This window comes from Gobio gobio, assembly GCF_949357685.1.
Source record: "Gobio gobio genome assembly, chromosome: 20".
NCBI lineage: Eukaryota > Metazoa > Chordata > Actinopteri > Cypriniformes > Gobionidae > Gobio > Gobio gobio.
The window spans coordinates 16,853,205-16,877,144 of NC_137113.1; the positions used below are offsets into that span (position 1 = coordinate 16,853,205).

The following is a 23,940-nucleotide window of genomic DNA, read 5'->3' on the forward strand; positions in this document are numbered from 1 at the left end:
AAGAAGATTCTTAGGCTATATTTAACATTTGTATTATTCCATATTAGGCTAACTGTTTGTAACATGAACATGTACATAAAAAAGAGCCTGTCTGGATAACTGTTTGTTAACATCAAAGTCACGAAGTCTTGAATTTATTTACAGTGTGTGTCTCAAGTAGAACAAAAAACGTCCTGAGATTTTAACGCAGCTCAATGGAGCCGACAGGCGCCCCCTGCTGGAAGAATCCATTTTGCCTCAACGGAACACCGCGTCGGCTGCTCGATGATCATCAGTGCTGTATAACTGTCCTCAGAAGCGCTATTGGCCTCCCCTGACGTCAGGCTTAAATCCAGACTTGAGGTTTTGCGCAGTACAAACACATCCTTCCTGCCTCGCCAAACGTGACCTTCCTCGAATTTTGGAAGTGATTCACTGCAGTGCAGTAAGGGCAATAGGGTAACTGGAGTTCAATTAGTAGACCTTGTGTCACTTCCATTTTTCACTGCACAAAATACATTTTAGGGACAAGTTACAAAAAGGAAGATATTATTCGCCAAGGGACTTAAATATTACAAATATAGCAGATAATAAAAGAGGGCCAAAAGCATGTAAAACACATTTAGCCTAATATTTAAAGGCACAAGATGTAGGCTAAGCCTTTTGGATTAAAATACCCAAAAACCACTAGAACAATGTTATATATTTTGTTGACTTGTGTAGGCCTACTAACAGTATCCCAAATGTTTCCAATAATGTTTAAATCCAGAGAAATAAGCAATTTTAACCAGGATTTTCGCCTATCAATGACAATACCCGCGTTACCCTTGATGTCCGGTTTTATTTTGTAGAAACCATGCAAACACCTAAGACGCTTTAATATATTATGTTTTATTAGACACAAGCGAGCAACTGTTTGGATGCATTCATCGACAGAGAACTAATCATTGTTATATAGCTCAACACAGTTAGTCTTATTGTTTAAATCTTGTTTTCTTGATTTACAGTGAGTAGGCCAACCTTGTTTTACCATGCCTAATATCGATCTAACTTACTGCAGTGTGCAACAAGTGTCTCATAGTGGCCGCCGAGTGAACGCACAGTAGCATTATAACATAACTTTCAACACACTCAAATGTAGCCTATCTACTATTGTAAAATAGTGCTGCATGCATGACCAGAAAAATCGGAATCGGTCGTCTCCGGCATTAAAGCACCGCGAAATCAAGGTCAAGCCACACCTTTGTTTTGAATAAGCGACCCCAAACATGATTATATGCTATAGGGACTGCCATCCTAAACTATCCTAGACTGGCATCTATAGTTTCTTATATAAAGGTCTATATATTCTTGTATAAAGACCCAATTACTGTGAATAATTAATATGATAAATATGTCTAAAATATGATTTAGAAATAATAATTATATATATATATAGTTTACAATACTGTATTAAATGTATTATTCATTCATTCACTTGTTTAATATTATTTAAAAAAGTATTTTTCTTTTTTACAGTTTTTACAGTTGGAGAGCATCCAGCACTCTCCCCAGTTAAAAAAACAACTAAGCAATTTACAATTGTGACCTGACCGGTCATTACAACTGTGACCAAAAATTAAAAAAATATATATATTATACATACATATATATATATATATACTTTTTTAGAAAACCATGCCGTTTGTTTCATGTGGGCATGAATGAGGTAAATGCACGGAGATGTCACATTAAACACATTAAATGATCTTGTTAGTTACGTTTTGTTCACACACTCGTGCTAAATTTGCCCTGTTCCTAGACAAGAGGCTTTTACGAGCAGGTAACGTGTAGTGTCACTCGGATGCCAGAAGTGGCAGTATTGTCTCACCTCGCGAAGGAATATAAGATCCAAACTCCACCAAACACGGAAATCCGGTCACCGCCATTTTAGAGTGATATTATCCGCGCGGCGTGTTTCTTTCGACTCTCCCGAATGGTTCGTTAATTTTCTTCAAAATCTCGCTAGAAAACTATTATTTTTCGCATAACATACTGCAGTAGAGTTAGTGACTCAAGATGAGCTACGGCAGACCTCCGCCCGACGTCGAGGGCATGACATCTTTAAAAGTCGACAATCTGACTTACCGAACGTCCCCTGAAACGCTGCGGCGGGTTTTCGAGAAGTACGGCCGGGTCGGGGACGTCTACATCCCGAGAGACCGGTACACGAAAGAAAGCCGTGGGTTCGCCTTCGTCCGTTTCCATGATAAGCGGGACGCGGAGGACGCAATGGATGCCATGGACGGCGCGCTTCTGGATGGGCGCGAACTGCGCGTGCAAATGGCGCGATACGGGCGCCCGCCAGATTCGCACTACAGCCGCCGTGGAGCCCCGCCGAGAAGGTACGGTGGAGGACATGGACGGAGAAGCCGCAGGTTGGTCCTTCTTTGTCTCTCCTATTTTAATACCCCATTTTAACCATAATAAGTTATAAATAAGTTACTATATGTCCGAGATTCACATTTGAGGCCTTTAGGCCTCAAGGTACTGAAAACAACACGTGGTATAATCCTTGTATTACTTACAAATACTTTTTGTTTAATGTTTTGTTTTTGTTTTGTTTGAATTGGTTGTCCATTTTAACCATGTTATCTTGCGTTGTAACTATGGCGTAGTGGCAAACAATTGGTCGACTCGTTTGTGAACGGTCCGATTCGCGAACGAATGGTTCTTTTGTGCCGGATCTTTTTTAGGGAATCGATTGTAACGTTAGTCATTTAAAAGCATTACTTTTTTTTTATTACAACACGTTCGAAATAATACTCGACAAAAATAGCCAGGGGTAACGAAATTTTAATGCTTTTTGTAACTTTTTTTTATTTATTATTTTTTTAAACTAACTATTCGAAAGAACCGATTCGTGGAAATTATGCAAACAACCTTTTACAATGGTTTCATCACGAATTTTCCCGTGTGGTAATTATAATGGCTGGTTTTGGAACATAAACCTTTAAAAATGGAGTTTGAGGACGTACATTAAAAAAAATACTTTTATATTTATTTATTAAAATGTTTATGGACCAAGGTTACTGATCCGTTACATAGGAAGATTTTTGGTGGTCTATTGCAGTGAAAATAACCTCTGTGCAAATACTTGTGTACTAACTTGTACATTTGTTTTGTTTTTTTAGCCGTAGTCCACGGCGCAGGAGGCACAGCAGGTCCAGGAGCAGGAGCCGGTCCCGTTCTCGTAGCAGATCTCGCTACAGCCGATCCAGGTCAAGGTCCTACTCCCGGTCCCGTTCTCGCTCCAAAACTCGCACACCACGCAGAAGCAAGTCCAAATCGGCTTCCAGATCCCGCTCAAGGTCTAAGTCCAAGTCTCGCTCCAGGAGTCCTACTCCCAGATCAGTTAAAGGATCCAAATCCAGATCCAGATCGAGAAGCAGACCCAAGTCTCCAGAGGATACTGGAGCCACCGTGGAGTCGTGAAATGTAGGTGAGTCTAATGCTTTGTAATGATAGTAGATTACTAATTTGATTACAACTGGGGGCATTTTTACTGCCATTCAATAATTCTCTAATGACAAGTGCTCTTTAAATTCTTACACTTTTTTTTTTGTGGTAAATATCCTAATAGTAACATTTTGTAAATAATCCTAACTAGAAAAGCTAATGACCCTCTTATAACTCATGCCTGAAGTGGGGAAAGTAAAGGCATGCATTAATAACTTAAGATGGCTGCTTTAAAATCAGATGCATTGTTTCGCCTCTCTCCATTTTCTTCTTTCATCAAGTCCTTCAAGACATCAGCAGATGTAGTTGAACGGAAGATACATTATCTTAATGGAGGTATTGGGTTTTACCCAAGTTTAGTCTGATTAGTAGCTGTTTTTCACAGCAAACGTCAGGAATCTGCATGACTTTTAAAGGTTTATTTTTAATACACACCCAAAACCTCACATGGATTTGATTTGAAGCGGTCGTGGGTACAGTACCGTAAGTATTTGTTTGTTTTGAAACGTGTACCAGCCAAAATCCATTGATTTTTCATCTAAATGTGGAATTCTTTCCTCCAAGCTGCTGATTCCTGTTTGCAAAAGGAGTTTGGGGCAGTTTGAGAGCAGTTAGTGTGTGATCCGACCATTGGCTGCCTGCTGCTGATTGGCGGTTGCTATGGAGCAGGTCGGTCTCATTGAGTGTTGAGGTGGTGTTGAGGTACGTCTGCAGGACAATGGACTGAGACCTTTCCATCATCCTTGTCACAAACTCATGTCTATCGTGGCATAGGCAAAAGTGGGATGGATACGGGTGTGTTCTCGGAGCCAGTTTAAGCTGTTGGGTGTCTGATATTGGCCTAATTAACTAACTTGGCCATCATTTAATTCTATTCTAACTGGAAGTAAATGAGATCTACCTCAGCTTGCCAACACTTAAAGTGGCTTTGAGAAGTTCATATTTCACCCTCAGGTTTGTTGGCTCTTTTCCCTCGAGGTTTCTCGCAGAACAAATTTCAGGTACACAAGGTTTCTTGCAGAACAAAAACCAGGTCCATAGATTCATGTAAATATGGTTAGCTATTTGTGTGGAAAGAGTGCCTGTTTGTTCTGTGTAACTGATGACCAAAGTCGAGCATTGCGTAATATATGCAATGGTTAGTTTTATGGCGATTTCATTGTAGAACCTCCTCTGCTTTAATGCTCTTTGAGACTAACTGTATTATTCTTTTCTTCTAGATGATGTCAACTGGTTGACTCTTCGAGGATCGCATCGAACAGATGTCCGTCTGAGGATACTCAAATTATCCATATATCAGACCGAAAGGTTATTGTAATTTGGTCTAAATCTTTTAAATGACTTGTTTCTTTTGCCCACAATTGTTTTGTATCATACATTTGAATTCCATGTGATTTATTAAATGGTCGAGATGCCTAAATGGGGCTACTAGTTGAAATCATTTCTCTTCATTTTTGGTAGTTTTTTTTCTTTTTACTTCATGTTATTGAAACTCCCAGACTACAAAGTAAGTTCATTTTAATCTGGTTTTTTGTTCTTAATAAACATTAATGGACTATTTTGGATGTTGTGCATATTTCTTTGACCCTAACGGACTGGGTACAGACTGTAATTTGGCCCCATATGAAATCTTACTATGTAAAACCATGACGTAATTGCTAACCAAGCAGATGTTATGGTTTAAATGGGAAACTTCACAACGTGATTCTAATATTCTCTCTTGTGTATTTTCTATGCACTAGGCGCAGTTGCGTAGCAGTTGAGTTTTGCTGGTTAGCTGTTAAGGTGGCGTGTTGCGGTGCAGAGTGCTTGGCTGTTTCCAGTATTCTCCTGATTGCTCCTGTGTAACACCTTGATTTGACTGATTTTGTTTAAATTTGGCTGCAGCGTTTTTTCTTTTTGCAGAAAGATCCTGTGCTAGTCCTTTTGTGAAAAACCCATTTTAAGGCAGATTTCTAAGCTTATTTCACATCTCCGGAAGAGTTCAATTTGTGACATGCTCAATTGGTCATAATATCTATGTGATTGGTAATAAAGGTTTTCTTTCTTTGAGCATGACTGCATTTTTGTGCATAGCTTTATTCTTTACTGGTCTGTTAGTCTGTTGTTTGGTGTAACTGAGCAAATGAAACCCTCCATAACTAAAAAATAAATTGTGCTGATACAAATTATTGGTACTCCTGTTGTCTCATTTATGGATTAACTAAATTAGTTTGGCAATTTAAAATCTGAAGTTATATTCTACAGGGTAAATGGCAATACCTCAATGTTTACTTGGATATACATAACAAACTTTTTGATTAAATGCAAGTTAAAACGAAATTACTAGTGAGCTAAAGTTAAATGAGTAACCCTTTAAAAATATATAGATTTTATTAGCAAACAATTAATCTGTTCATCTCTTTAATTTTTAAATAGTTCGCCCTCAATTTTTAGTCCTGTTCTAACTAGACTTTCCACTGAAAATGACACCAATAATTTAGGCCCTGTCCCAAGATGGCACCCTAAACGCTTGCAGTTTTAGGAATCTACACTTTTGTGGCATAATGGTGCTTCAGTGATGTCAGCCGCAATGTGGACGCTCGCACTCTCCTGTAACCTAAAATGACAAATGGGACACTGGTCTTGTGGACTCAACGGACACGCAGCAGCCATTGTAAGCTCGCAAGTGCACATTGTGTGCCAATTGGGACAAGGCCTTAGTCTGCTTAAACGCCGCCCCTGCACATTCACGCTCATCGTCCAATACTTTTGAGTGCAACACCCAAATTTTAAAATCCAATAAACAACCAATGCATAGAATCAAATCCCTGCCCTGGAATTTTCTTTTTTTTTTTAAACCGTTACACTCAAATGCACGTCACAATGCAGAAGGAGAGATCTGTCACTATTGTTTCATCACAACTTTAATATCTCTTTGTACATGAATCACAAAAGTGGCTTAATTGAATGGCTAATCACCCCAAAAACAGTTTTTCATGCGAGTAAACAACAAACAACTCGTTCTTCGTACGTCGCTAACTCAGTAAGCTGGATTTGATTGTTGACGATTTGACATGATCTCGGATTGTTAGGGTTCTTCGAAGCTCATCCTGGACTTGCTGTCATAGTAACCGGTCCGTAAGCTTAAACCTGCTCATGAGCAGGCTTATTTCATGTAAACAGGATTAGATTGCATCTTGAGGTGATACTTAAAATCTGTCCCAGCCACTGCTACTTTATTACAAGAGTTCATTACTGAACCAGGGGCAATAATAATTTAAAATAATATAAAAATGTTATATTGTTTATGTATATGAGAATGTAGAATGTATATAATATTATAATGTTGTATATAATAATATAGACACAGCCACTTGATTGAGCGATTTATTTGTGATGGAATAATTACTTTAGAATTTTATTGGAGGTTTACACACATGTTGTACAGTTACTCTGAGCTGTGCATTAATTTAAGTGATGACAGATATAGTGATGGCAGGAGTGGCTTGATGCAGTGCAAGAGATGCAGATAATTTGATCTTGACCCTTAAGAAACTTTAATACTGCCACGTTACAAATCTGCTCCAAATTGAATTAAAAATTTAATTACAACATTGAAATAAAAATGTAAAGGGTGTACAAATACTGTATAAAATCGTGAATATCAATAATTGGTAATCATGTTAAAAAAACATTTATCATTGATCTATTATAACTTTTATGTTGGTTTGGTCGTTTAGCTGTTTCCTTATAAAGGTTCAGAAATTCGTGGGGTTTTTTTGTGTAATTTGTCAAGTTTATTGCCAGGTGGCTTTTTAATTATATGATGTCATTACCTTGCTGTCTTGACGCCAGCCAATCGCTGCATTGCTGATCGTGGTTTCGAGTATCGATGCATCTGCCCTCTTCAGGGAAAAAAAGAACGCGCAGTGATCTTAGATCATTTAATCCAGATATTTAAATCCAATCCGCAAATTCGTTTGAAGAACCAAATTAGCCAGACATCAGTTATCACGATTAAAAGATCTGGGATCTGTCAAATCATCTTAGATGTATTAAGCGAGGTACGAAGAACGGGCCCCAGGCCTGTTCTAAAACACACATTAAACCTACTGCTGTTGTTTTGGTTACTAATTGTGCTTGTTGCGCTTAACTTCATGATTTGAAAATTAAGTTTCTCAGTTAAAACCTCTTTCAGCTAATGGACCACTATCTCTTGAGTATCCATCCTAAGCTGATTGCATCTTTTGATTGATCCAGTCAATGAATTTGGTGACACGGGCATAGACACCTGGCGAGTTCTTCTTGCCACAGCTGTCACCCCAACTCACCACACCATAGATGTAATGAGTCCCATTCTTCTCACAAATTAGGGGTCCACCAGAATCACCCTATAAAAAGTACAACAACAAAAGAGTTACAACACACTGTGCCAAGAGTTTGCCCATTCATTTGAAATGATCAGACTTTGTGTTTGATTTCACTGAAAGACTAGAAACAAACTTGGGACTGGAACACACCTGACAAGAGTCAATCTTTCCTTGTAAATATCCAGCACAAATCATGGAATCATCCAATCTGTTCTCATAGACATTACGAGACGTACAACGTTTCTGAGAGATCAGGAGAACTTTTGCATCTAGCAGCTGAGGAGAGACCGCTTCCTCTAGAAGAAAGGGTATTAGATGAGACATAGTAATAGTCTCAGTAATCTTGCTATTGTGATTGTTTACAGTGAAAATTGATCTCCACACACCTTTCTCAGTGGTTCCATAGCCTGAAATGGTGCACTGTGTTTCATCAGGGAATGATTCGGTGGGGAGACATGCTGCCTTAACAGACCTGGTCTCATTGGCGCACTGTCCATTTATTGCCTTTAGTTTCAGCAGGGCTGGCATAGATTGAGAAACAAAAACACTGTCAACTGGACATAATTGGTTAGAAAAAAAGATTAAGTTAGCAGCCTACAATAGTCATTTCTGGCAAGAAATGACACCAAAATGGGATATACACTGATCAGGCATAACGTTATGACTGTGCTGATTGTGTTAGTCCCTTTTTTGCTGCCAAAACAGCCCTGACCCGTCCTGGCATGGGCTCCACTAGACCCCTGAAGGTGTTAGCAGCAGATCCTTTAAGTCCTGTAAGTTGCGAGGTGGGGCCTCCATGGATCGGACTTATTTTATCAAAAATACAGTAAAACAGTTAGTTATATTGTGAAATATTTATTTAAAATCTGTTTTCTATGTAAAGAAGTAAATTGTAATTTATTCCTGTGATCAAAGCTGGATTTTCAGCATCATTTACTCCGGTCTTCAGTGTCACATGACCCTTCAGAAATCATTCTAATATGCTGATTTGATAAAACATTTTTGATAATTATCAGTGTTGAAAACAGATTCTTTCTATTTCAGATCAAATCTTTTCTTTTGAACCTTCTATTCATCAAAGAATCCTAGGGGGAAAATTGTGAGCATAAGAGACTTATTTAAAAAAAAAAAAAAAGTACATATCCCAGTCTGAACTGTAGTACTGCAGACTTTGAATATTAAAGTGTGTAGGGGGTGGATCGCCTACAGTGGTTCAGGCTGCAGGGTTGCCGAATGACTAAAGAAACATTATCAGCAAGATGATAGAAAACTGTACATTTCTCGTCAATTACCACCCACTGCAACTTATACCAACAACGGAAATAAGCGCAGTCATAATAGCAAAATATGTGGGAGAGCGTTGCTAGTGTGACTATATTGTATTGCAATAGGTGGCACTTCAAAGTCAATACCAAATCAAAACTAGTTAGCACAGTATTTGTAAAGTGCAAATGAACACCTGAGCACTCTTGTGGGTTTGCTACTGTTACAATTAAAAAACGTACAAGGGTAAAAATATGACAGGCAGACATGATGTAGACTCTAAAAAAAAAAGGTTCTATATGGCGCCAAAAATGGTTCTTAAGCGGTTCTTCACCGGTTCTTTGACTAAGGTGCTATATAGCACCGCTACCATATACAGAACATGTTAAGATATGCTGCTATAAAGCACCAAAAGTGGTTCCTCTATGATTACAACGAAGAACCATTTTTAGTGCCATATAGAACCTTTTTTTTTTTTTAGAGTGAAAGAAACACAGCTACAACTAATACAAATTGATAATGGGTGTGTGAATGATCAAGAATTGGCCCATAAATAAAATTCTCCTTAGGGTCCCATAAAGGCTTGGGCTGGCCCTGCAGCAGAACATTGCCCAAAGCATCACACTGCCTTCACCGGCTTGCCTTCTTCCCATAGTGCATCCTGGTGCCATGTGTTCCCCAGGTAAGCGACGCACACACACACCCGGCCATCCACATGATGTAAAAGAAAACATGATTTATCAGACCAGACCACCTTCTTCCATTGCTCATTTGTCCAATTCTGATGCTCACGTGCCCACTGTTGGTGCTTTTGCCAGGGAACAGGGGTCAGCATGGGCACCCTGACTGATCTGCGGCTATTTAGACCCATACGCAACAAACTGCGTTGCACTGTGTATTCTGACACCTTTCTATCAGAACCAGCATTAACTTCTTGAGCAATTTGAGCTGCAGTTGCTCGTCTGTGTGATAAGACCACATGGGCCAGCCTTTGCTCCCCACGTGCATCAGTGAGCCTTGGCCGCATTGACCCTGTCACCGGTTCACCACTATTCCTTCCTTGGAGCACTTTTGATAGATACTGACCACTGCAGACCGGGAACACCACACACGAGCTGCAGTTTTGATATGCTCTGACCCAGTCGTCTAGCTATTACAATTTGGGCCTTGTCAAACGTTCTCAAAATGTTCACTTGCTCCCTAATATATCCCACACACTAACAGATGCCGTGATGAAGAGATAATCAGTGGTCATAATGTTATGCCTGATTTGTGTATGAATGTACAATCCATAAACTTGATTACACAGGATTTTTCTAATCAAAAGTTGGTTTTCTTTTATCATAACTGGTAAAGATAGATAGACAGACCGATAGAGAGACATCATCACTGACCTATATCATTATACAGGGCTTCAGGAGTGTCTGTATAGTTCTCATGAACAATGATTTTCTCCACTTCCAGAAACTGTTTTGCAGGGTCTTTTTTCCTCAGGTTCACACCACCGACCACCAACCTTATCTCCTTGCTCTTATCACTATCACCATCATGCAAACATAGTTTATCAAAGTGACATGTGTTGCATATGAATTTTCAAAGACTAAAGTAATGTGAAAAGCGATCCTTAACAATCACTATCAATAATATTCAAGGAATATCATTTACAATGTCTATAATTAGTATTTTAAAGACACAATGAAATCAAAATTAGGGTGACTGTTATTTGTGAATGAACATTGCATAGACCTAATGCAACAACAACCTCAGATGCCAAACTTACATACAATGAGCAGCCGTTAGGACCCAGCAGGAGTCAATAAGGGTTCCTCCACATTCGTGGGTGAAACGTGACTTGGAGCCCTTGCGCCGGACCTGAAATGACACTTGCCAGGGATGTGCATCAGGCAAGGACTTCCTCCCACCAAATATCCTTGGGGCTATCATACTAGTCTGAATCTTTCCACAGTCAGAAAATTCCAGTTTTGCAGCGGTTGTGGAGGGTTTTACTGGTTCTGTGAGAGTTTGATAAAAAAGTATAGTGGTGAGCAGGTAGAAGAATGAATCTGTGTTTGCATTTATATAAGAGAGAGAACGTAGAAAGAAAATCTGTGCCTGGTTCAGAACACGGCTTGACGTTACAGTAATCCCACATGAGTTTTCCCTTCTCTTTCACAAAGCACCAGGGTTCCCGTTCTCCATCCGGATTTCTTAAGTGACAAAGATAATGCTTAAGACGACATGATATCAAAATTCATTTGGAGATTTTCTAAGTGAATTCTTACCTGCAGTAATTGTGGGCTCCAATGCTATCATTGCTTTCAAAGTACTCTGTGGAAATACTGTAGTAGTTCCAGGGTAAACATTCTATTCCTTCCACTGTCTCACTGACAAAACCTCTGTATGATACCCCATTCCCTTCATAGCAATCATTTGGACCTGAATACAAAATTATATATAACATCATTACTACACCTACACCGTAAACCTGAATAAGTTGATAAAACCTGAATACAACAAACAAAGAAATATGATCAGTTACATCAAATTTTTTAAGTTTAGAAATGTAACGTTTATGTAAACAAAACACACATTGTAATTGCTCTTAACGTGAAATATTTGAGAGAGCTAATTCATACACTGTAAAAAATAAATCACAGGTCTTGTAATTTTCACAAAATAAATTGTGTATATTTTCTTAATAAAATTCTGGTTTAGTGTTGTATAGAAAATATTGATTACATTTCACTAATAAAACCAACAAATATATTTTCCAAAATGTTTAAAGGAAATGTAAACAATTTTGAGGCTTGAATTGAGTAATCGATTAAGCTGATAAAATTAACGGGAAAAAAGGCTATTTGTTTTAAGAGAATTAGCTCAATTGTGCAGTTTTATTTAGGGTGCGTTCACACTTGTCATGTTTGGTTCGATTAAAACGAACCCTGGTGCGATTGCTCGGTTAGTGCGGTTCATTTGAACATATGTGAACGCTGCCATCCGAACCCTGGTGCGCACCAAACAAGCGGACCGAGACCGCTTAGGGTGCTTTCACACTTGGTTCGATTGCCTGGACCGAACCCGACTTCGATTGCTCCCCACTCCCCCTGCCCCCGCTGGACTGTGTTCATATTATATTATTTGGGTCCGAACCGGGGTGCGTTTGCGTCATCAAAGCAGCAGCTGTTTACCCGGTTGCTTAGTAACGACAGCAGCGTGAAGGCGGCGAAATGGATAGCGTTGCTCACCTCACCTCACTTTAACGCAACATTATCGGGCCACCGAGTCCCTGTTACTCAGCGACTCTCCCCACAAATTAATTCAGCCCCTGGCTTCGAAGGCTGAGGCCTGGCAGACCATTCCCGGCATTTCAAAATGGGTGTTGAACCTAATAGAACAAGGTTACTCGCTACAGTTTGCTTGCAGACCACCGCGCTTTCGCGCCGTGGAAGAGACAACGGTGAGAAGCGACACAAGTCACGTGCTTCGAACCGAGATATCAAAACTGTTAATAAAAGGGGTGGTGGAAGCCGTACACCCCTCACAGAGCGAGTCGGGCTTTTACAGTCGTTACTTCCTTGTACCAAAAAAGGACGTGGTCTCAGACCATTCTAGATCTCAGACATCTGAACAAAGCCCTTATGAAGCGCCCGTTCAGAATGTTGAGAATGAAACAATTCCTCGCGTACATTCGCCCGGGAGATTGGTTTTTCACTGTGGATCTAGAGGATGCCTATTTCCACATACAAATAGCCCCTCATCACAGGCCATTCTTGAGATTCGCCTTCGAAGGGAAAGTATACCAATACAGGGTGCTACCCTTTGGTCTATCTCTGGCTCCCCGCACGTTTACGAAGTGCATGGAAGCGGCGCTAACCCCGCTGAGGCTTCGGGGAATGAGAATTCTCAACTATCTCGACGACTGGCTCATAATAGCTCAGTCAGAGATACAGTTATTGAACCACAGATCTTGGCTTCTTAACCATTTAAAATGCTTGGGCCTCAGAATCAACGTGGCAAAGAGCTCATTGTCTCCCTCACAGAACGTTTCGTTTCTGGGAACAGTATTGGACTCACTACAGATGAATGCGTGACTGACGTCACAGCGCGCGCTCTCTGTTCAGAACCGAGCGGTTTCCCTCAGGTCCGGTGCACGCATTCCTCTCAAACACTTTCAGAGGATGTTGGGTCTCATGGCCTCGGCGGCACCAGTTCTCAGACTAGGTCTGTTACACATGCGCCCCCTACAGCGCTGGCTGAATCACCGCGTTCCAGCTCACGCATGGCTCTCGGGCCGATTAAAAATCAAGGTAGACCACAGCTGTGTGTTGGCTCTGGCTCCTTGGAAAAATCCCGTCTGGTATCAGACGGGCGTGAGCTTGGGCACTGTTACGAAGTGGAAAGTTATCTCGACAGATGCATCCAACCTAGGTTGGGGAGCCCTTCACGAGGGCAGGCCAGTCTCCGGTCTCTGGTCAGACTCGGAGAAAAGCCTTCACATAAACTGTCTAGAGATGAAAGCGGTCACGCTATCGCTAAGAGTTTTCCCTCCGTACATAAAGCACCACCATGTCCTGGTCCGAACGGACAGCAGGTCTGTGGTAGCCTATATAAATCGCCAGGGCGGTCTAAGATCTATCGATCTGCACACAATGGCGGAAAAAGTCCTAATATGGGCAGAGCGCAACCTGAGTTCGCTGAGAGCGACTCATGTGCCAGGCATTCTGAATTTGTGTCCGGACATGCTGTCCAGGGGCAAAGTGTCCCCAGCAGAGTGGTCTCTTCACCCACATATGATTCAGACAATTTGGGGCAGGTTTGAAGAGGCAAAAGTGGATCTTTTCGCCTCACAAGACAATGCTCAATGCCTAACATATTTCTCCAAGCACAAGGATGCGTTGGCCCACGAATGGCCCAACCTTCCTCTTTATGCTTTTCCCCCAATCTCAATGTTACCTCAGGTCATAGAGAGGATCAGGGAGAGCAAGTGCGCTGTGCTGTTAATAGCCCCGCTTTGGAGAAATCAACCATGGTTCTCACTGCTAAGTCGGATGTCAGATGTCAGCTCCGTGGCCGATTCCGCTGAGGAGAGACCTCCTCATGCAGGCGAAACGGCAGATCTGGCATCCCTGTCCCGATCTATGGGCGCTTCATGTCTGGCCCATCAACGGGTACATGAGAACCTCTCTGAAAAGGTATTAAACACTATTTCTGAAGCTAGAGCCCCCGCGACTAGGCGGCTCTATTCAGGCAAATGGTCAGTCTTTTCGGACTGGTGTAAAGCACAAAGCCTGACCCCACATAATTGTGAAGTGTCAGAAGTGCTGCTGGACGCGGGTCGTTCCCCCTCCACGCTCAAGGTTTATGTGGCCGCTATAGCAGCGCACCACATTCAAGTGAACGGGCTGTCACTGGGAAAGAACGATCTTATCGTGCGCTTCCTTAAAGGGGCTAGAAGGCTTCACCCACCTCGCCCCCTTCAGTCCCTATTTGGGACCTGTCTACAGTCCTGGATGCCATGAAAGGCTCTACATTCGAGCCTCTGCATTCGTTGAGCTTAAAGCTCCTGTCACTAAAGACCGCTTTTCTCCTAGCGATCGCATCAGTTAAGCGAGTTGGTGATCTGCACGCGCTCTCTGTGAGCGCCTCTTGTCTGGAATTTGGGCCAAACGACTCTAAAGTCGTCCTCAAACCAAGGCATGGATATGTACCTAAAGTGCTTTCAACTGCGTTCAGAGCACAGGTCATTTCACTCTCAGCACTTTCATCGTCAGATGAAGAGGATGCTAATTTGCTCTGTCCTGTCAGAGCACTGAGAATATCCATAGAGCGCGTTCTGCTGCTTTCAGGCAAACTGAACAGCTCTTTGTGTGCTTTGGCGGCCGCACCCGCGGGTGCGCGGTTACAAAGCAGACCGTGTCACGTTGGATAGTGGATGCTATCTTGCTGGCTTATGAGTCTAAAGATCTCAGCTGCCCTATAGGTGTCAAAACCCATTCTACTAGAGGCATGGCCTCATCGTGGGCTTGGTCTACTGGCATTTCTCTGAATGATATCTGTGCGGCGGCAGGCTGGGCCTCCCCGTCCACTTTTATCAGGTTTTATAATTTAGATGTTCCTGCCTTACAGGCTGGGCTTCTTACTGTGTAATACATTTAACCCCTTAAGGCTCGATAGTCTGGTCTGGGTTAAGTATTTGTATAAGTCATAAGCACATTCCTTATACGACTCGAATTATCTGGTCATTCATTATTCTTTGGCCCGACTATGTCTGGTCTTCACATATATATATAGATATATATATACTACACGTATCTTGTATGTTATTCTCATTAAATGGCCCGACTCAGGTCTGGCTCATATTGGGACTTCATGATATCATATTACGGGCCCACTTAGGTCGGCTTGGATATGGTGTCTCCGGGCTTCAGAGCCGTTAAGCAAGCACGGCGTTTTGCATTGGTCCCCCATAGCGTTTAGCAAAACGCAATACGAGAGTACTCTCGAAAGGGAACGCTTCGGTTACTAACGTAACCTCGGTTCCCTGAGAAGAGGGAACGAGTATTGCGTTTGCTTGCCGTGCTTCGCTTGCTCAGGAGTCGCTTCAGTCGATTAACCTGACTAACCTGGCGAGACAGGGTCTTATATACCCTTGGCTATGCAAATTCTGTTGCCCCTTGTGGCGGGAATATAGAAGGACCTGATTGGTCCGTCCCGCCCAGCGGCCTCGCCATAGGTTGCTGCAGTTGCAGCGGCACAGCCAATCAGCCATTCATTATTCCTGGCCCGACTATGTCTGGTCTATACATTATATTATTACACGTATATCGTGTTCATTCTCATTAAGGGCCCGACTCAGGTCTGGCTCATTTTGGGACTTCTTGATATCATATTATGGGCCCACCTAGGTTGGCCTGGGTTTGGTGTCGTCGGCTTTAGAGCCGTTAAGCAAGCACAGCGTTTTGCATTGGTCCCCCATAAGCGTTTAGCAAACGCAATACGAGAGTACTCTCGTAAGGGAACGCTTCGGTTACTAATGTAACCTCGGTTCCCTAAGATGAGGGAACGAGTATTGCGGGTATTGCGGACAACCCAGGCCTTGGCGATTTATATAGGCTACCACCGACCTGCTGTCCGTTCGGACCAGGACATGGTGGTGCTTTATGTACGGAAGGAAAGCCCTTAGAGATAGCGTGAACGCTTTCATCTCTAGACAGTTTATGTGAAGGCTCCTCTCCGAGTCTGACCAGAGACCGGAGATCGGCCTGCCCTCGTGAAGGGCTCCCCAACCTAGGTTGGATGCATCTGTCGAGATAACTTTCCACTTCGTAACAGTGCCCAAACTCACGCCCGTCTGGTACCAGCTGTGGTCTACCTTGATTTGCAATCGGCCCGAGAGCCATGCGTGAGCTGGGACGTGGCGATTCAGCCAGTGCTGTAGGGGGCGCATGTGTAACAGACCTAGTCTGAGAACTGTCGCCGCCGAGGCCATGAGACCCAGGCATCCTCTGAAAGTGTTTGAGAGGAATGCGTGCACCGGACCTGTGGGAAACCGCTCGGTTCTGAACAGAGAGCGCGCGCTGTGACGTCATTGGCGCGCTCATCTGCAGTGAGTCCAATACTGTTCCCAGAAGCGAAACTTTCTGTGTGGGAGACAATGAACTCTTTGCCACGTTGATTCTGAGTCCCAAGAATTCTAAATGGTTGAGAAGCCAAGATCTGTGGTTTAATAACTGTATCTCTGACTGAGCTATTATAAGCCAGTCGTCGAGATAATTGAGAATTCTCATTCCCCGAAGCCTTAGCGGGGTTAACGCCGCTTCCATGCACTTCGTAAACGTGAGGGGAGCCAGAGATAGACCAAAAGGTAGCACCTTGTATTGGTATACTTTCCCCTCGAAGGCGAATCTCAAGAATAGCCTGTGATGAGGGGCTATTTGTATGTGGAAACAGGCATCCTCTAGATCCACAGTGAAAAACCAATCTCCCGGGCGAATGTGCGCGAGGATTTGTTTCATTCTCAACATTCTGAACGGGCACTTCATAAGGGCTTTGTTCAGATGTCTGAGATCTAGGATGGGTCTGAGACCACCGTCCTTTTTTGGTACAAGGAAGTAACGACTGTAAAAGCCTGACTCGCTCTGTGAGGGGTGTACGGCTTCCACCGCCCCTTTTATTAACAGTTTTGATATCTCGGTTCGAAGCACGTGACTTGTGTCGCTTATCACCGTTGTCTCTTCCACGGCGCGAAAGCGCGGTGGTCTGCGAGCAAACTGTAGCGAGTAACCTTGTTCTATTATGTTCAACACCCATCTCGAAATGCCGGGAATGGCCTGCCAGGCCTCAGCCTTCGAAGCCAGGGGCTGAATTAATCTGTGGGGCGAGTTGCTGAGTAACAGGGACTCGGTGGCCCGATAATTTTGCGTCAAGTTGGCGCTTATGAGGGAAATGTTTCCCGCCGCCTGAGTGCAGGGGGCCGGGGGGCATAGAATATTGGTGCTTGTGTACAGGCGAGCGCGTTTTGGCGCCTTCCACGACTTTGTTAGTTCCTCGTGGACTTCTGGGAAGAAGGGAGCGGGCCTTTGAGCGGTCGGTTGACGGCGGTTCTCGAAAAACCACTCATCCAGTCGGCTTCTTGTGGGCTCCTCGGGTTGAGACCAGTCAATGCCGAGGTCGTCCACGGCCTTCGTGAGCAGGCGCATAAGCTCAGCGTCGACTGAGGTTATGGCGCCGCTGGCAGTCCGCGTCGAAGTGGCGTGCTCCGAGGCGGTATCCGACTACCCGCTTTCGGATGCAGCAAGGGAAAGGCTGTCATCCTCTTCCTCCTCCGGTCCGCCGAAAGAAAACAGTAGCAGCCGCCAGGCGAGGGAAGCTGTGCTGTTCCTCGACGAACAATACGGGCGATGGCGAGGCACGCGGGGACATGCCAGGCGTGTGCTCGTCAGAGCGCTCCGGGGGCCTCTGGTCGCGACGTTTCTTCTTCCGTGGCTCGAGAGGCTGAGACCAAGGGACGGGATTCGGGTCAAAACTGGCGAGCTGAGCCCAAAGGGTCTGCAGTGTCAGTTCTTCGCACTCCGGGCAGCCGCCCTGGTTGAGAGCAGCCTGCGTGTGGTCTCGTCCGAGACATGACACGCAGATGATGTGCCGATCCTCGTCCGCAATAAAACCTCTGCACGAGGCGCAGGAACGAGACATTTGAAACAACGTCTCGGCTCTTTTTGAATGTGTAAAACACAGAAGGTATTAAAAGGATATGTGCCGGATGGCGCAGCTGGAAGGCAGGCTGAAGGCGGAGAATCCGACGTCCTCAGGCTGCAGAGTTCCGCTGGGTGCGTGTCGACGGCAGGCTTCGATCCGGAGCTCAGCGAGAGCAAGTCGCTGAAGAAGAATTAATTTGACTAACCTTGCGAGACAGGGTCTTATATACCCTTGGCTATGCAAATTCTGTTGCCCCTTGTGGCGGGAATTTAGAAGGACCTGATTGGTCCGTCCCGCCCCACGGTCTCGCTATAGGTTGCTGCAGTTGCAGCGGCACAGCCAATCAGCACGCAGCTGCTTCCTGCTGAGAGTTGTGCAGCTGCACTGCGTGTAAAAGGTATTTTTGGATAAAAATTTGCTTCAATATCTCGAGGAAAGGAATTTCCCCCCATAAGCGTTTAGCAAACGCAATACGAGAGTACTCTCGTAAGGGAACTGCATGTATACTAATATTATAAAACATGTTGCTTTGCTCAATGAGCACAAACTTTGCTAATGCCAGTGCAGTAACAAGTTTGTTTCTGCTTGTGCTAACAGCAATCAGTCTATTAATTGTAATGAAACTCAAAGTCAGATATAAACAGGTATTTCCTTTCACTCGAATTAATACCCTTATTTTAAAAAAGTCAACTTAAAATAAATAAGCACATTTCACTAAAATATGAAATTAATAGTTTCAAAAACCACATAATTAAGGAGATTTTACATGATTTATTCAGGTAGATTCCATTAAAAACAAGCCTAAAAAAAAAACTCAAAAATATTATGTGTAGCCTAATATTGTTACCATAGTAAATAGCACAACATTTTTTACAGTGTACATTTAACTTCAAATTCTCACGTAATCTCAACTTATATATTTTTCGTAGTGGAAACATGGCTAGCTTTAACTATTTAATTCAGTAAATGCTAACTTGCAAATTGGCAACACAATGCTTTGATAGCATAGCATAACAGTATGGCAATATAGAACATTTATGTAAAGTATATAGATTTGGCATAAAATATCCACCTTATTTTTCAATGCAGAAGTGAGCTATTTTCTGTGAATTTGCGAGACTTCCGATTAATTTGCTGATATAAGTAAATAACTAGAAGAACAACAAAGTGCAGGAAACATTAAAACTGTTTGTGCTACAAACCAGTGTCTTTATGATTATGGTAATACCAGTTTGCAACATTAAACAGTATAATTAACAGTTTTGTGCAGGTAAAATTACTGGAAGTGAACGACACTGGAATCCAGAGAGATTCAGGTTACAAATGGCCGCGCCTGCTTTTGCTTTAAAAAGTAAGGTGAATAAAATAAAATAAAAAGATTTAGCAACAGTCTATTACCAACTTGGCAGAAGCGCCCACTGTAAACTTCAGGACATCTGCATTCAAAACTGGCTCTCGTGCGGCCTTTAAAACACTTTCCTCCATTCAGGCATGGACTTGGGTTACACGCAGAGGCTAATATTGCAAACATAATAAGCATAAAAACAATGAATACAAAAAAAACCTGAATTATAATTTCAGGAGGACAGAAAACCGGTAGCAATTCACTATAATCTGACTTCATAAAAACTAGGTTAGTGAATTCATTCATAAAATATAGCTAAACTCTCATCTTTACTGCTGAAAGAAACACTTTGAAAGTCATTTGTTTTACTTCAGAAATCAAAGACAGAGACGCTCACCTTTCTTGCAGTTAGAGCCCAGATATGGCGGCCTGCACCTGCATTCATAAAACGGGGCTTCTCCAGTTCTGACACAATCACCATTAACACAATTCACTTTCTTACACACGCTCCTCACTGGAAGATCCCAACATAAAGTTATTTATTGTTTATTATTATTATTATCATTGTTATTTTTGGGTGCAGTATATGAAGAGCTCACCATTCTGACAATGCTTGCCAATGTAAGGCTCTGGACAGATGCATTTGAAGCTGTCATTCTCCAGCTCACATACTCCATTGTGCTGGCAGGGATTTGGCTCACACCCTTCTACAGAATATGGACATGATCAGCGTACATGTTTGTGAGCACCAAACTGAACCCCGTTAATACATTAGCATTGTCAGTGTATGCATGTTCTTGCCTGGTTCATCAATGAAGGAAAAAATCCAATCAATGGTGTCATTAATTTCAGCTGATAGTTCCTCTGTGTCTTTAACAGAGTAATCATATGTTTCTGTCAAGGGGGCGAGAGAGAAATAATAATGACGTGAGTATGCTAACAACCTTGGGAAATGCATAAATGGAGACCAGACGATATAATTTTTCTCACCATCAAAGAGTTCAGAAGTTATCAAGAAAATGTCATCCAATAGACTCTGAAACAGTTGACATGAATTCAGTCAGATGGCTGTGTAATATCACCTACATTAAACACAAGTTGAAATATTTCAAAGCATTTTCTTATGGTTACATACCGTCGCTGCTTGAACTGGTAAAGCGAGGCCAGACATGCCTATCAGAAGCAGAATCACTGGAAACATGATTCCAGGAGTATATGCAAAATCCACTAACGCAGAGTCACTGGTCTTTTATGTGGGCAGTAAATAAACTGACCTATGTGTGGATGATCCCTGGATCACTCTGAGTCTAGCAATCATTACCTAATGATTGATTTCCTGTGTTATGGCTAGTGAACCACAAATATGCATTAGAACACTGTTATGGTTCAATTTAATGTTTAATATGAACTGATGCCGAAGCTATATGACAAGTCCCCGAGGTTACACTTTAGTTTACGGTATAATTATTATACATGTAAGTACTGAGTAATAATAATGAACTACATGTATTTATAGGGTTAGGATGAGGGTTTGGTTTATGGTTAGTTGCATGTAATTATGCATAATTAAATAATAAATAAATAAATAAAGTAGCCTACCAATATCAAAAATGACTTAACACTTAATTCATGGCTTAATGAATTCTCCAATCTTTGCCTCTAAAAAAGAAAACATCTTGAAACGATTTGTGTGTAGTATTTGTACATTGATTAACAGTGTATTAAGGAATTGAATTCCCCACCTTATTTAATGGCAAGCAAAGTGTCTATGAAATTGAGCGTCACTTTAAATAAATTAAAGAAGATTGATTTCAAGTCAACTTTGGTCGCAAATTCCGTCGTTATCAGCATAGTTCAACAAGTCACTTTCCAGAAACCATATAGTATAACCAAACAGCAACGCAAAGTTGTGTGGTTGCAACGACAGAATAGTTCCTTGTTTGCATGACATGACTCAATAAATGTTTACCTTGAGCAAAATAAACAAGCTGATATACTATGCACTCTGTAGCTTTCATTTAGAACAGCGGTCACCAACCTTTTCAAGCCTTGATGAAAAGCAAGATCTACCTATAGATTTTTCATGGCCGATTCAGAGTTTTTTTTATTTCCAAGACAATCTGTCAATTTTTTTTCTTTGTTTAAGCAAATTTTGTTGTTGTTTATTTGCTCTAAAACAGGCCAAAATGGCCTTAAAGAAGTTAGCCATTTGAAATGAGAGGCAACCACTGCAATTTAATCACGATCCAAACAAAGACACACAAATGTAGCATGAGCAGTTGTTTTTGATTTAAATTAGATTGCATAATTTCAAGACTTAAAATACAGAATGTTCTGACTTTAGCTTTGTGAAATTGTTACATAAGACACACCTGCCAAAAACAGAAACATATGGACTGAATAAAAATGCTAATGCACTGTCTGACAGCAGTTGGTGCTTATGGAAAAGAAGTGTTTCTTTGGGTACCGCTGTAAAAATGCCATCAAAACTATTCTGAAGACAGTCAGTTTCGTTCAGAGATACATTGATTTAAGTAACCCCCCTCCCCTCCCCAATTCAATATTTATATTTTTCTTCATATTTCAAGCATCCCGAACAGTTATCTTGCTGGGCCTATTTATACCTGGTCCACTTCATGCGTTTTTTACAGATCAGATATCTATCTGATTTATCAGAACGTTTCCATTTACACTTGGTCACATAAATGTGTGTCCGCAAAACGGATATAAATCCGATCTTCAATTCCCACGCTATATGCATTTTAATGGCTGAATTTAATTGATCAACAGCTAATTTCAAAATCAAAGACTGCAATAGGAGAAAGAGAGTGGTATAAGCAATGATCCTAATGTTCTGTGCGAATTTTGAGGTTGCCGAGAATACATTTTGGGAGCACATGGAGCGATTTCGAGCCTTGATAATGTGTTTGTAACGCTTTACACAGAGAGGCCGGATAGCTGTCCTGAATGGTTGTAGCCAAGTGTAAGCAAAACGCTTCGGTTACTAACGTAACCTCGGTTCCCTAAGATGAGGGAACGAGTATTGCGTTTGCTAAACGCTATGGGGGAAATTCCTTTCCTCGAGATATTGAAGCAAAATTTGTCTCCAAAAATACCATGTACACGCAGTGCAGCTGCACAGCTCTCAGCAGGAAGCAGCTGCGTGCTGATTGGTTGTGCCGCTGCAACTGCAGCAACCTATGGCGAGACCGCGGGGCGGGACGGACCAATCAGGTCCTTCTAAATTCCCGCCACAAGGGGCAACAGAATTTGCATAGCCAAGGGTATTTAAGACCCTGTCTCGCAAGGTTAGTCAGGTTAATCGACTGAAGTGACACCTGAGCAAGTAAGCAAGCACGGCAAGCAAACGCAATACTCGTTCCCTCATCTTAGGGAACCGAGGTTACGTTAGTAACCGAAGCGTTCCCTTACGAGAGTACTCTCGTATTGTGTTTGCTAAACGCTATGGGGGACCAATGCAAAACGCTGTGCTTGCTTAACGGCTCTAAAGCCGACGACACCAAACCCAGGCCAACCTAGGTGGGCCCGTAATATGATATCAAGAAGTCCCAAAATGAGCCAGACCTGAGTCGGGCACTTAATGAGAATGAACACGATATACGTGTAATAATATAATGTATAGACCAGACATAGTCGGGCCAGGAATAATGAATGGCCAGATAATTCGAGCCGTATAAGGAATGTGCTTATGACTTATACAATATTTAACCCAGACCGGACTTTGAGCCTTAAGGGGTTAAATCTGTTTACACAGCAAGAAGCCCAGCTTGTAAGGCCGGGACATCTAAATTATAAAATCTGATAAAGTGGACGGGGAGGCCCAGCCTGCCGCCGCACAGATATCATTCAGAGAAATGCCAGTAGACCAAGCCCACGAAGAGGCCATGCCTCTAGTAGAATGGGCTTTGATCCCTAAAGGGCAGCTGAGATCTTTAGACTCATAGGCCAGTGAGATAGCATCCACTATCCAACGTGACAAGGTCTGCTTTGTAACCGCGCACCCTTGGGTGCGGCCGCCAAAGCATACAAAGAGCTGTTCAGTTTGCCTGTAAGCAGCTGAACGCTCTATGTATATTCTCAGCGCTCTGACAGGACAGAGCAAATTAGCATCTTCTTCATCTATCGGTGATGAAAGTGCTGAGAGTGAAATGACCTGTGCTCTGAACGGAGTTGAAAGCACTTAGGTACATATCCATGTCTTGGTTTGAGGACGACTTGGAATCGTTTGGCCCAAATTCCAGACACGAGGCGCTCACAGAGAGCGCGTGCAGATCACCTGGTCTTTAG

The 23,940-nt window shown here is 42.4% G+C and overlaps 2 protein-coding genes across 40 annotated transcripts; one reads left to right on the forward strand and one right to left on the reverse strand.

Annotated features, from left to right (window-relative positions):
* The first annotated feature begins 1,889 nt into the window (after nt 1-1,889).
* srsf2a (serine and arginine rich splicing factor 2a) lies at nt 1,890-5,529 on the forward strand. Of its 39 annotated transcripts, none has more exons than XR_013815366.1 (5): nt 1,896-2,396; nt 3,153-3,460; nt 4,042-4,146; nt 4,698-4,785; nt 5,220-5,529. XR_013815366.1 is itself a non-coding variant. In XM_079801573.1 (3 exons), the coding sequence occupies exons 1-2, from the start codon at nt 2,038-2,040 to the stop codon at nt 3,451-3,453; spliced, it is 660 nt and encodes a 219-aa protein (XP_079657699.1). In that variant the 5' UTR covers nt 1,890-2,037; the 3' UTR covers nt 3,454-3,460; nt 4,698-5,529. The 39 variants fall into 39 exon arrangements, 9 of the variants coding, with proteins under 9 accessions (XP_079657699.1, XP_079657700.1, XP_079657701.1 ...); XR_013815373.1 differs by having other exon boundaries at nt 1,907-2,396; nt 4,042-4,478; XR_013815374.1 differs by having other exon boundaries at nt 1,907-2,396; nt 4,042-4,179.
* An 844-nt stretch (nt 5,530-6,373) lies between these two features.
* On the reverse strand, nt 6,374-20,935 carry habp2 (hyaluronan binding protein 2). Its single transcript, XM_079801571.1, has 13 exons — nt 20,768-20,935; nt 20,623-20,668; nt 20,434-20,526; nt 20,232-20,339; nt 20,030-20,146; nt 19,686-19,802; nt 11,375-11,528; nt 11,205-11,299; nt 10,873-11,104; nt 10,487-10,629; nt 8,216-8,350; nt 7,980-8,125; nt 6,374-7,850 (listed from the first exon to the last, which is right to left on the reverse strand). Exons 1-13 carry the CDS (start codon nt 20,831-20,833, stop codon nt 7,689-7,691), a joined length of 1,614 nt encoding a protein of 537 aa, XP_079657697.1. The 5' UTR covers nt 20,834-20,935; the 3' UTR covers nt 6,374-7,688.
* Nucleotides 20,936-23,940: the final 3,005 nt, after the last annotated feature.

Bases quoted from the DNA above. Each gene is read 5' to 3' on its own strand.
- srsf2a (XM_079801573.1), top strand. From the start codon at position 2,038: ATGAGCTACGGCAGACCTCCGCCCGACGTCGAGGGCATGACATCTTTA. The intron at 2,397-3,152 runs GTTGGTCCTTCT...TTGTTTTTTTAG, and splicing joins CATGGACGGAGAAGCCGCAG to CCGTAGTCCACGGCGCAGGA.
- habp2 (XM_079801571.1), bottom strand. From the start codon at position 20,833: ATGTTTCCAGTGATTCTGCTTCTGATAGGCATGTCTGGCCTCGCTTTA. The intron at 20,147-20,231 runs GTGAGCTCTTCA...GGGATCTTCCAG, and splicing joins TGGCAAGCATTGTCAGAATG to TGAGGAGCGTGTGTAAGAAA. The intron at 11,529-19,685 runs GTAATAGACTGT...TTTTGTATTCAG, and splicing joins TGGGCGCTTCTGCCAAGTTG to GTCCAAATGATTGCTATGAA.